The 14,008-nt window shown below is 37.8% G+C and overlaps 1 protein-coding gene and 1 pseudogene across 2 annotated transcripts in view; one reads left to right on the top strand and one right to left on the bottom strand.

Moving 5' to 3' along the window:
- The window catches only part of ASCC1 (activating signal cointegrator 1 complex subunit 1), a 110,393-nt gene that overhangs the window by 25,087 nt on the left and 71,298 nt on the right, over positions 1-14,008 (bottom strand). For both annotated transcript variants that reach the window (XM_066348622.1, XM_066348621.1), the window contains exon 9: positions 5,423-5,508. In XM_066348622.1, coding sequence (XP_066204719.1) covers positions 5,423-5,508 — 86 coding nt within the window. The remainder of the gene's footprint in view (positions 1-5,422; positions 5,509-14,008) is intronic.
- LOC136381401 (small ribosomal subunit protein mS35-like) lies at positions 11,520-12,719 on the top strand (annotated as a pseudogene).

Here is a 14,008-nt window from a genome sequence, read left to right on the forward strand (position 1 = left end):
TGGTTATCAAGAATACTATGATTGCTTTTAATGTTATAAAGACTATCACAAAATATTAGTATATCCAAATGAACTGAATTTAATGTGTCAACGATGTATAAGCATAAATAGCTTAGAGATTTTATTTGAATAAGATTAAATTTCCAAGTTATAGAAATATCAGGTAGTAAAAATAATACCATAGCCATGGTGGTAATGAGAGATAGTAGCTTTATTCTACATTCAATTTGGTATTATTTATCCTGATACAATAGCGCAATAGAACATTCAGTGAGAGACTCTCAAGAAAAGGCTTTCTGAAAAAGTTGAGTTTTGAAAAAATTCCAAAGAACTATGTGACTAAGAAGTAATTTTCAGAAACAATCTATGACTACTGAGCTGGATAGTAAAAAACACAATGTTTTCTTCCTTAGAAATAATATATTTTCTAAAGCACTCACCTTTCTTTGCAGACAGTAATATCTTAAAAAATTACTACATAGTTCTCAATCTCACTCTTCCATAGAAAAAAATTAAAATACTCTTTTCAATATTCTTCTAATACTTCAAAACAAAGAATTCATTCAAATCAAGCCTCTTCATTGAGATTAATAACTTAATTGTGCCTTTGTTACCTTAGGATAAACAGACTAAAGAGTTGGCTAGAGAGTAATATAGGAGACATCCTACTTTTTTACCTTGGTTCATTGTTCACTGTATGATTATTTGTTTAACAGTATATATATGTTTTATATAATTTTCTATATATGTATTTCACCAAAAAGAATAAATAGTATGTATTTTTAAACAACTTCCTTTACAGAAACTTCTCTAAATAAAGCAAAGTAAATAAAGATATAATTTAAATTTATTTATTCTAACTGTCTTTTTAAAAACTTTGATGGGCAGAGATGGAACAAAAGCAAAAATCAATATTTGCCTTACTCTTATTTACATCTTTCAAGAAAAGTCTCAATGTGGCTAGATAGACTTAAAACATATTTTTAAGTAAAGCATTAAAATAGTTTAATACTGAAAATTCCCTTTCTCTAAATTTAAAGATTACTATATATAAAGTGGAAAAAGGCATAAATTCATTTTCTTTTTATTTGGCTTATATTTCCTAGGACTTTTAAGTGTCTAAAGAAATGACACTTTCATAGTATCCTTTGATTTTGGACCTACAGTATTTTCTACTTCTTCCCAAATATCTCACTATGCCTTTATTTGTACCAAACCAGCTCCTCTGATGAGTTGAACATAGGTCCTAATGTCTCTTCATTATTCTGCAGTTACAGCTTTGCTTTTGAACAGTTCATACTGTACCCCTGTTTAGTCTGCTGAGAGCACACTCTTGGAATACTGATTCTATTACTTAAGGCCATTTCATAAGTCCCCCAACAGACTGCCATTAAGACAATTGCTCTCTCCAGGCACTGGCAGTTAATGACTATTCTACTTCTAGCTAGCAAGAGGGCAGTTATTTCCAGGCAGTGTGTCTTTAGGTTAGCCTACTTTTATCATTGCCTATGGGAAACAAATAGTACTTTAGTATCAAAATGGACATACTCTGTGAGGAGACTATCCTATTAATTTGGCTTAGGTCTTTTTCATTCAAACATCTTTCTTTCAAAATTAACATCTTTCTTCTATTTAAAAAAAACTACCATAACTAAATACATTTGTTCCTTTTCTGGTCTGAAAAACACAGAAGAATTAATTATTCTTTCATTTTCAGTCCTAACAAAGTCCTTCTTAGGGTAAGAAAAGTCTTACTTTAACTAGAAATAACCAGATACTAGTATATTGTACCTGCAACAACTCTCAAAAGAGCTGTATGAAAGAAAAAGTGGCTTCTACTTCCAAAAGTCATTAGAGCTCCCCCCCTTATTAAGTCACCCAGAACACATAATATTACATTGAGACAAAAGGACCAATTCTCTTCATGTAGGAGAATAGCAATTAGCTGTTACTCATTAAATTCTTATAGCAATGAGCAATGACTTGCTTTCTTGTTTTGTTTCTCTGAATAGTAGATGAAGTTGATTCTTGTCCAAGGCTACTTCCCATCATCAGTAGTCCAGACCCTTGACCTATGTAGCTATTAATATGCTGCACAGATATCCTTAATAATGAATGCAGTTAACCTTTCTGTTTAATCCAAGTCAGTTCCTATCTTGTTAGTAAAATTGATTTTTCCCCTTTCTAAACATAATTCTACCTGGTACAAAAACTAATACACACACACACACACACACACACACACACACACACACACATATATAAAATCCACTGGTTTTCAGAATTTTTTCCCCTAAGAGTTTCAGGAGCCATGGGTTCTTTATTTGATATAGACCTATCCATTCATGGTAATTAAAAAAGGTGGGCTGCTATAACTACTTTACAAATACAGTTATTACCTCATATATTTAAGGCCATATGTCACCTTTATTCTCAAAGAAAAATTAATTCCTTTTGATTAAACACAGGTGGAAGATTATATTTTCTGGAGTAAAATACTGGAAGCTATACCAAAGAATGCTTTGTTATAACTATTTATATTCAAAGGTACTCATAATTTGCCCCTAACATTTTGTATTGTAATTGCCTATTAATCATCATACCCCTTTAAAGACAGGAAGGTCCTGGAAGGTAGGGATTATATCATAATGAGTGTTTACTCTGCAAAGCACACAAGGTAGCTATACAAACATTATTTGTCTGGAAGATGGTACATAACAAGTTGATGTTACCATTAAAATCAGCTCAAAAGTCCAAATCTTAATTAGCCATAGTTTTAGACTAACTGGCACACCTGCTCAACATTTATGAAACAAGTTTTAATCAGAAATTATCACAGTTCAAATAGATGGGCCCAATTTCAAATATCTAATGATCTCTACCTAAACAGAGAATATGAGTATCTTCATGGGAGGCAACAGAAACAATTTTAATTTCTGAGTTTTGAATTTTTGTTCTGATTCGAACGCTGCTACTAACTAGTAATAACCTTTGGCAAATCACTTTAACCAAGATGGATCTTGTATAGAGATGAAAGTGTGGAAATGAATTAAATAAATGATCTCCAAGTACCCGAGCGTGGTCCAGCTCTAAAACTAGGATCAGGTATGAACCAAAAAGGGTACTAATGCTATAGGTATAGATACAGCCAGCCCTTGCCAACACTAGAGGGAGCTACACTCGTGTTATCAATGGGGTGGTTAGGGAGATTTCTTTTTTTTTTTTTTTTTTTTTTTTAACAGAGACAGACAGAGAGAGGGATAGACAGACAGGAACAGAGAGATGAGAAGCATCAATCATTAGTTTTTCATTGCTCGTTGCAACACCTTAGTTGTTCATTGATTGCTTTCTCATATGTGCCTTGACCGCGGGTCTTCAGCAGACTGAGTAACCCCTTGCTCAGCCAGCAACCTTGGGTTGAAGCTGGTGAGCTTTTGCTCAAACCAGATGAGCCCACGCTCAAGCTGGCTACCTTGGGGTCTCGAACCTGGGTCCTCCGCATCCCAGTTCAACGCTCTATCCACTGCGCCACCGCCTGGTCAGGCTGGTTAGGGAGATTTCAAGGCAAAGCATATTTAAATGGAAAACTGACTTAACAAAATGAGAGAAATTAAATCTCAAGGGAGCAATCCGTAATGTTCATACAGCCACCCCACACACAGGCTTTCTGCTGGCACCGCCCTCTTACACATACCAAAGCACCTCACATCAGTACATCTTCTAGGCTTTAATTCTAATTCCAAAAGAACCAAGTTGATTTGAGTCATTCCTACCAACTTCTCCCATTCAGTATATTTTCTTTCTTTATCAAATTAACAACAACCAAAAAGCAAAGTAATTAATTATATTCTTGGAAAAGCCCCAAGGAAATGAGATAGAGGAAGAAAAAGAGTCATATTATACCAAAGCTGTGGCCTGGGGAAATCAATAGTTAACTGCAAATGAATTCATTAGCAGCCTGTAACTCAAATGCAAAGCTAGTATAGCTACTTTGAAAACAAGAAAAATCATTTAAAAAAAGGAAAGATATAAGGGAAAGAAGAATCAACATAGCTCTGCAATGTGGGTGCTGGGATGTCTGCCTAAGGGAATGCTGTCATTGCCCTGATGGGTTCTGCAGCTGCTAAAGAGTAATGTCACTAAGTAGAAGCACAGGGTCACATTATGCATTTGGCAAGAAAACTGTCAAGGGAAAAGATAAGGGAATGGAGGGTGGGGTAGGGAAGGAAAAAGGAAAGCATTTCCAAAGCTTATTTTGAAGTTATTATTTGCATTCTCTCTCTATCCCAGCTCCAAAAAACACCCATGTCCTCGCAAACATATGACCTATTATAGATCAAGAGAAATGCAGAATCAAAAAACTCCCCATTGGCCCTGGCCGGTTGGCTCAGTGGTAGAGCGTCGGCCTGGTGTGCCAGGAGTCCTGGGTTTGATTCCCAGACAGGGCACACAGGAGAAGCACCCATCTGCTTCTCCACCCCTCCCCTCTCCTTCCTCTCTGTCTCTCTCTTCCCCTCCCACAGCCAAGGCTCCATTGGAGCAAGGTTGGCCCGGGCGCTGAGGATGGCTCCATGGCCTCTGCCTCAGGTGTTATAATGGCCCTGGTTATGGCAGAGCAACGCCCCAGATGGGCAGAGCATCGCCCCCTGGTGGGCATGCCGGGTGGATCCCGGTCAGGCGCATGCAGGAGTCTGACTGCCTCCCCGTTTCCAACTTCAGAAAAATACAAAAACAAACAAACAAACAAAAAAAAACCAAGAAGAAAAAAAAACTCCCCATTGGTATCAACTTATGTTTTTCTATGCCCGGAAACACAATGGTATGTTAACCTGATAGGGCATAAAGTGTGGATATTACAGAATGTGGTCTGTGGGAGAAAGATAAATGCAATCCTGAAGGGCCCCTTTTATTTAAACCTCATAGATTAATTTAACACAGAAAAAGCAAAGCCTCAACAGTCAGAACTGGACTGGCTGCTTTTTAGGACATGAGCTGTTCCTGAGTAAAAATAGATTATGAAGCAACTTTGGAGAGTCACTTTGTAGGAGAAGAGAAAACCTACTAGAACAAGACAAACAATACTTTTTTCACTTAAAAAAATGCAAACTCAGACCTCCAGAGATAAAACACAGAGTAAAACTCACCAGGTTAAAATCAACTTATTCCTATGGATCCAAGTAGTTGAATTCTTAAACCATAAATTTCAAATACTCGAGAGATACCACAGTCTTAATAGTCAGAAAGATTTTTCTTTTCTTTTAGGATGCTAAAAAAAATTTTTTTTAACAGCCCTTTCAGTCAATGAGCCTCATGGGAAGCATGAGAAAAATATACTTTATTGTTAAAAGGAGAACGACTTATTTTCCTGACTTATTTAGGGCACATGCCAATGGATTTCCAATTCACCTGGTTTCATACTGACCTTTAAAATGTTTCTGCCATCAAATGATTCTCTTTCCTTGAAGATGTATTTGCCATCTGCAGTGTAGAGATTGTACCTGCCTTCAGCTGTAAATATTGCAAAGATAAGGTCAGAAGAGAAGCCTGGACTGCTTATCTGTTGTTTTTTTCTTGGATTTCTATAGGTACAACTAGTGACATAATATGGAGGGAAAACATCAGGGTATGAGTCCAGAGGCCCAGGGTCTAGTCTCAGCTCTGTCATCAACTCATTCAATATACACTAATTTGGTCAACATTGTCCAAGTACTTACTGTATGTTAATGATGTAACTAGCTACATTCTTAGTCAAATTACCGTATTTTTCGCTCCATAAGAGGCACCTGACCATAAGACACACCCAGGCTTTTAAGGAGAAAAATAAGAGAAAAAAAATTCTGAACCAAATGGTGTGTTAAAATATTAAATAAAATACCGTATTTTTCGCTCCATAAATCACACAGGCATTCTCCCCTCCACTTTTGGGGGGAAATAGTGCATCTTATGGAGCAAAAATATGGTATGTCTCCTCTATGGAACTCAGTTCCTCATTTACAAAGTTACAGGTTAAGACTAGGTGATTTATGCAGTCTAAAATACCCAAAATTTTATAAAAGCTGCATTTTTTTTTAAGTAAGAGACAGATAGATAGGGAAAGACAGGAAGGGAGAGAGATGAGAAGAATCAACTTATAGTTGATTGCTCACTGAAATCGCTCATTGTTCATTGATTGCTTCCTCATATGTGCTCTGACCAGGGGACTCCAGCCAAGCCAGTGACCTCTTGCTCAAGCAAGAGACCTTGGGCTCATATGTATGATCCCATGTTTAAGCCTGTGGAAACTCCCCACAGCTGGTGAGCCTGCGCTCAAGCCAGCAACCTCAGGGTTTCAAACCTGGGTCCTCAGCATCACAGCCTGATGTGCTATCCACTGCACCACTGACTGATCAGGTGACTTTTAAATATATAAATATACCCAAAAGTCTAGCCCTGGCTGAGTGGCTCAGTGCAGAGAGCATCATCCTGGCGCACCAAGGTCTCCAGTTGGATCCAGTCAGGGCACATATAAGAAGCACCCAATGAGTGCACAAATAAATGAAACAACTAAGAGGAGGCACAAATTGATGAAACTTTCTCTCTCCCGCCCCCCTTCCTCTCTCTCTCTCAAATCAGTGGGGAAAAAACTTTTTTAAATACACAAAAATTCACACATTAGTCAAAAATGCTGGCAATCATGCTTTGGGTTGATTTAAGGACTCCCCTTAAATGACCCCTTTAGTTGTAGTCAAAGGTATCCTAACAGACATTCTACACAGAAATGCAGCAATTCTATGACCTTAGCCAGCTGCACTCATCAAAGCTGCACTCTAACTCCTTGAGTTAATTTAGCTTGCTTCAAGAGATGTCCTTCAAGTATAGCAAGAAAAGAGTATCAAAGGAAAGAAAACATAAAACACGTTATTTTATGTCCCTTTCAAGTAAAAATTCAACACAGAGAAAAATCCAGGATATAGAAAATGCAAAGCATCCTCAAGAATCATTTAACTATCAGGATATTTTCCAAAATATCAACCCTTTCCTGTCCACCAATACTCTCAAAAATATTTGTATTTCTACTTTTGAGTATAGTCCTTTACTGTATATATATATATGAAGATTATCATGTCAGAATTGATAAAATAGCCCTGGCCAGTTGGCTCAGCGGTCGAGTGTCAGCCTAGCATGTGAATGTCCCAGGTTCAATTCCTGGTCAGGGCACAAAGGAGAAGCAACCATCTGTTTCTTCACCCCTACCCCTCACCCTTTTCTCTCTCTAGCTCTCTCATCTCTTCCCACAGCCATGGCTCGGTTGGAGCAAGTTGGCTCTGAGTGCTGAGGATGGCTCCATAGCTTCACCTTAGGCACTAAAATAGTTCGGTTGCCAAGCAACAGAGCAATGGCTCCAGATGGGCAGAGCATTGCCCCATTAGGGGCTTGCCGGGTGGATCCCAGTCAGTCGGGGTGCATGTGGGAGTCTGTCTCTACCTCCTTGCTTCTCATTTAAGAAAAAAAAAGAATTGATAAAATATATACAGAGTTCTAACTCCATGAACATAATAGATTTTAGCTAGCCCACTGAAACTATACATGGGTAACTATGGAACCATTTCTCTAATGAAAAGTACCCTTAATCAAAGATCCCAACTCCACTGACATTTTGCAACTTAAAAATAAGGTCCCCTGTTAAGAGGAGATGCGAAATTTTAAAGTAAATCATACTAAATAAATATCAATAAAATAGTAATCATATCTGAAGAATAAAATGTTTAATAACAGTTTCAAAATCTGTAAGTGGCATTATTAGCCTTTAGAGAAGTGATCATCAAAACCACAATCAGATAACACTGCACATCCACAGAATGGCAATAATAAAAAAGACAGATAATAACCAGTGTTAGCAAAGATGTAGAAAAAGTAAAACCCTCCTAACACTGCCAGTGGGAATGTAAAACGGTACAGCCACTTTGAAAAATAGTCTGGCAAGTCTTCAAAAAGTTAAACATAGAGTTATCCTATGACCCCAAAATTTCACTCTTAAGTACAGACCAAAAGAAATAAAAACATATGCCCACACAAAGCTTTGTATATAAATGTTCACAGCACCATTATTCATAACAGCCAAGAATGGGAAACAACATAAATGTTCATCAGCTGATGAAGGAATGGGTACATAAAATATGGTAACCCCATACAATGGAATATTATTCAGAAATAAAAAAGAAGGAAGTACTGATACATATTATAACATAAATGAACCTTTCAAACATTATGCTAAGTGAAAGAAGCCAGTCATAGAAGATCATATATTACATGACTGGATTTATAAGAAATATCTAAAAAAAGCAAATTTACAGAATGGAAAGTAGACTGGTGATGCCTAGGACTGGAAAGTTAGGGGAAAATGGAAGTTACTGCAAAAAAGTATGGGTTTTATTTTGGGGAAGATGAAAATGTTCTAAAACTGATGTGGAAATGGCTACATAACCCTGAATTTATTAAAAATCACTGAATTAGCCTGACCAGTGGTGTCATAGTAGACAGAGCATCGACCTGGGACACTGAGGTCCCCAGTTCACTGGCTTGAGCTCAGGATCATTAACATGATCCCAAGGTCGCTGCCTTGAGCAAAGGGTTACTGGCTCAGCTTGAGCCTCCCCTACCCCATCAAGGCACATATGAGAAGCAATCAACAAACAATTAAAAGTGAAGCAACTACGAGCTGATGCTTCTCATCTCTCTCTTCCCTCTCTTTCCCTTCTTGTCTTTCTCTCTAAGATCAATAGGAAAAAAAACCACTGAATTATATATTGTACTTTAAATGGGCAAATTATATAGTATGTGAATTATATCTCAAAGCTGCTGTACATAAAATATCTTTAAGAAGGGCCTGACCAGGCAGTGGTGCAATGGATAAGTGTCGTACAGAGACACAGAGGACCCAGGTTTGAGACCCCGAGGTCGCTGGCTTGAGTATGGGATCATAGACACGACCCCGTAGTCACTGGCTTGAGCCCAAAGGTCGGCAAAGGTTGCTGGCTTGAGCAAGGGGTCACTCGCTCTGCTGTAGCCCCCTGGTCAAGGCACATATGAGAGAGCAATCAATGAACAACTAAGGTGCTACAACAAAGAACTGATGTCTCTCATCTCCCTTCTTGTCTGTCTGTCCTTATCTGTCCCTCTTTCTGTCTCTCTTTCACACACACAAAAAAATCTATAAGTAGGAAATGATCACTAAACTGTGAATACACAAAATTTTCTTACATGACGCTCTAGTGATAACTGAATATAAATCTGGGTCTACACAGTTTAGAAGATACAGATTCCATAATCCAACTCTTTCACATCAAGAGGTTACTAAGATGGAGGATGGTATGGTTATAAGAGCTCTGAACTAAGATTCAGGGACTAGGACAGATGAAAACTATGCTATTGGTAGTATTAAATGTCTAATAAAATACAGTCTGTATTTGCACCATCCAAAACAGTAGCCACTAGCCACATGCAATTTTTAAATTTTATTTATTTACTTTAGTATTAACAATTTATTATTTTAACATTCATTAACTTCAGTCAGGCTGGATAGAAAGTTCTCTAAAGTGTTATATGAAAGAATTTAATGATTTCAGTTTAATTTCTTGTTGCACTGAAGTCCATTCTAGAAAGAAAAAATAAAAGCCACCTATATATGATATATTCTATCAAAAGTCTGAATTTCAAAAGCAAATGTAATCTTTCGCTGGAAAAACACAGTGTCTGAAAATGCATCTTGAGTCTACTAAAACATCAGCATTCTTGAATCAGTCTTTATAAATTTTTTTTTCTTTGATTTTTTTTTTTCATTTTTCCGAAGCTGGAAACGGGGAGGCAGACAGACTCCCGCATGCACCCGACCGGGATCCACCAGGCACGCCCACCAGGGGGCGATGCTCTGCCCCTCTGGGGCGTCGCTCTGTTGCATCCAGAGCCATTCTAGCGCCTGAGGCAGAGGCCACAGAGCCATCCCCAGCGCCCAGGCCATCTTTGCTCCAATGGAGCCTCGCTGCGGGAGGGGAAGAGAGAGACAGAGAGGAAAGAGAGGGGGAGGGGTGGAGAAGCATATGGGCGCCTCTCCTGTGTGCCCTGGCCGGGAATCGAACCCGGGACTCCTGCACGCCAGGCAGATGCTCTAACGCTGAGCCAACCGGCCAGGGCCAGTCTTTATAAATTTAAATTAAATAAAATGAAAAGTTCACTCTCTTAGTCTCACAAGCCACCTTCAAGTGCTCAAACATCACATGTGAATAGTGGCTACCATGTTGGACATAACAGATACAGAATATTTCTATCATCACAGAAAGTCATATTGGATGGTACTAGATACAATCTATATTCTAAACCAATAAATTCTAGAGTGCTGAAACTCTGTCTTTACATAATAATATATTAAAATGTACAACACCCCAGGGATTTATGTTTTCCAAAATTAAACTTTCCAGAACAAAATAAATACTATAAATTCCTTTAAATGGTTCCAATGAGCAAGCTACATTATAATATACAGATATTAAATATTCCAAAAATTTTTTTTCTGGAATTCCAAATATTCTTCTGCAATACTACTGTCCAAATGAAAGAAATGTAATCCATCAAAAATAATAACAAGTATAGAGCTTCGGATTCTATTAACTACTCAAACAAGAGTCTATAGGCTTCGAATGAGCCATTTGAACCTTTTTTTTTCAATTGACTTGAGAGAAAGAGAGGAAGGGAAAGGGAGAAGAAGAGGGAAGAAAGGAGGAAAGAAAGGAGAGAGAGAAGAAAGGAGGGAGGAAGGAGGAGGAGAAAGAAAGAGAGAGAAATTGGTTTGTTGTTCTACTTATCTATACATTCATTGGTTGATTCTTGCATGTGCCCTGACTGGGGATCTAACCCTCAACCTTAGTGTATATGGGGAAAACACTCCAACAAACTGAGCTACCCAGCCACGGCCATTTGAACCTTTTATGATCTCAATGCTCCCAAAGGTAAAATAATGATTTTTTTAAGAAAACTCTTACAATATTGCATCATAAAACATTAACATAAAATTAAAAATTTGATACACATCTCTCAGTCCTACAATGGCTCTAACCAAATGGGGTTAATATTAAATGACTCCAGTTGGGATTGTTTGGTATATATCAGAGAGAAATAAAAGGATGTACTTTGACAACAAGGGACATACAAACTATAAATCTATAAATCTAAAAATAGTTTATGGGTTTGAGTCCTGATGGAATCCTCTTCAAACCTATATTTTCTAAAACCAAAGTCAGGGTGCTAACAAAAGAAATAAAACCTAAATATGAGGCTTGTCCTCCCGGGCTTGCCATCTTCCCAGCCATGGCAGCTACCTGGCTCCCTGCGGTTTCTGCAGCCAGTGGCCAGGACTCTGTGTGCCTTTCTTCACTGCCATGTCTCTGGCTACTCTCACCCAGAAACCAAGCCCACAAGCAAAAGAAAGAGCATTCAAATCTGAAAGGCCACCTAAAAGAAAGGCACTACCTCCCAGGGCAGAGAAAATGGCTATAGACCAGGACTGGCCTAATGCTTGCAGCATCATTTAAACCTTCTGCAATACCTCTTCCTGTTCAAAAGAGTTATCAAGTAAAAAGAAGAAGCGAGGGTGCTCATGGCAAAGGAGGGAAATCTAAAACTTTTAAAGATCCCTAATTTTTGCCTAACTGGTGGTGGCACAGTCGATACAGTGTCAAACTGGGATGCTTAGGTCCCTGGTTGAAAACTCCAGTTCGCAGGCTTGAGCGTGGGCTCATCCAGCTTGAGCACAGGCTCACCAGCTTGAATGCGGGGTCACCAGCTTGAGCATGGGATCATCAACATGAGCATGGGATCATCGACATGATCCCATGGTCACTGGCTTGAAGCCCAAGGTCACTGGCTTGAGTCCAAGGTCAATGGCTTGAGCAAGAGGTCACTGGCTCAGCTGGAGTCCTTAGGTCAAAGCATTTATGAGAAGTAATCAATGAACAATTGAAGTGCCACAACTATGAGTTGATGCTTCTCCTCTTTCTCCCGTCATATCTCTCTCTGGCAAAAAAAAAAAAAAAAAAAAAAAAAAAAAAAAAATCCCCAATTTCTGCATTTGACTTCTGTGACAATTAAAAAATCACTATGAAGCTCTTGAAGATTCCCACACTGAGAGGCCAGCTGCACTAGACAATAATGAGAAATACGAGAAGCATTTTTCCAATTGAAATTGACACAGCTGATGATGTTTCATCTGGACTATCTATTTGAAATTCCAAAGCATAAGTAGTAACCCTTACGAGTTAAACTTTACAGTTTGAATTTAGATGCTTATGCAAAGAAGAAAGATGTTAAACTTATAGGAGTGATACTGCAAGACCTTAGATGTGGTTACCATCAAAACAGGTGTCCTTTCAAGACAGAATTATGACTATGCAATGTATCTGCTAACAGTTTTATACCATGAGTCTTAGAAAACTGAGAAATGGGGAAAGAAGCAGACATGGAAGAATACATATGGACAAACAGCTCTTCAGAAAAAACAATATACTGGAAACACCACCAATTTAAAACCAGAGAAAAAAAACCTGGAGGTAAATAAAGAGGACCCCCTTGGTACTAAAGAAATTGAAGATTACAAAAAGTTTGTTGTTAATCTTGACAATGAGGGGGACAATAAAAACACCCTTTGTCAGTACAAAGAATCAGTGAACAGACTATTAAATTTGACATGAATTAGGTAGAAAAATATGCTTAATTTATTAATTTTATAATCCATATATAATTGTTATCTAATTTGATATAAAGTTGAAATGTTAAAAAAACATTGTTTTACTTCAGAGTTAAAATTACCCCTTTCATACTAATGTACAATGGCAGTGAATACTGACAAAAGTTCTTATTTATACACTGGGGCCAGAGATTTTCAACTGATGTGCTGGGGCAGGCACACTGATGTGCCACAAAATTTTTAAAACATGCAACAATGGACTATTTAGTCAGGGCACTGACTTCTTTTCCCTTAGATTGTCAAATAAAAAAATGACAACAGCCACTATAACAATAGCTGTGTGAATGAATCATAATTATTACTATTATTTTTGTCAGATCAGCAAAAAATATGGTTGGGTTTTTTTCTGGTGTGCTACAGAATTTGAGTAATTAGCTTATCTGTGGCATAAGATGAAAAAGGTTCAAAATCGTTGCTCTGGGACAATTAGACTAATTAGAGCTCTGTGATTTCTTCTGGTTCTAAAATGTTTTGATTTTACTACTACCATAACAACTTTATAATTTAAATATATACATAATATATATGTTATTTTGTCACCTGCTATATGTTTCCCTACACATTTGCATTATTTTATCCTTTTAAATTATATTTTGGTTATTTGGGAAGCTAGGCCAAGAACCTCATGCCCCATGTGCTTTGTTTTCCATAAACTGCTCTCTACCTCATGCAATTTTGCAGATACCAATTCTGACTGGAAACATGTCCTTAGTAGTATTTTCTAACCTAGAAAGTTGGTTCCATCCCTCTATTTTGGGGTCTTTTATGTTGACTCAGTTCTGTTTAGTATTTTACTTTCTATTTTCTGGGTCTCACTTCTCCAAAGCTCGCAGAGAAGTAGAAATGTAAATTAACTGTTACTCATCTCTTAATTCCCCAGTTTGAGCTTCCATAGTTCCGGAAAGAGACCTTGAGTTTAATTTTTTTTCCTTCTTTTTTTTTTTAATTGATTGCAGGGAGAGAGGAAAGGTGAGAGAGACAAAGAAAGAAACGTCAACCTGCGGATGCAGTCAACCATGCACTCACTGGCTGATTCTTGTATGTGCCCTGACCAGGAATGGTACCCGCAACCTTGGATGCACTGGGACAATGCTCTAACCAACTGAGCTACCCAGCCAGGGCAGGGCCTTGAGTTTAAATGGAATAAATGACAAAATGAGAACTTCCCTAAGAAACAGACCATTCAATTTAGCTGTCAATTCAGTATTTTTAAGTATACCTGTAAGTCATTTC

The sequence above is a fragment of the Saccopteryx leptura genome, chromosome 9, assembly GCF_036850995.1.
Source record: "Saccopteryx leptura isolate mSacLep1 chromosome 9, mSacLep1_pri_phased_curated, whole genome shotgun sequence".
Taxonomy (NCBI): domain Eukaryota; kingdom Metazoa; phylum Chordata; class Mammalia; order Chiroptera; family Emballonuridae; genus Saccopteryx; species Saccopteryx leptura.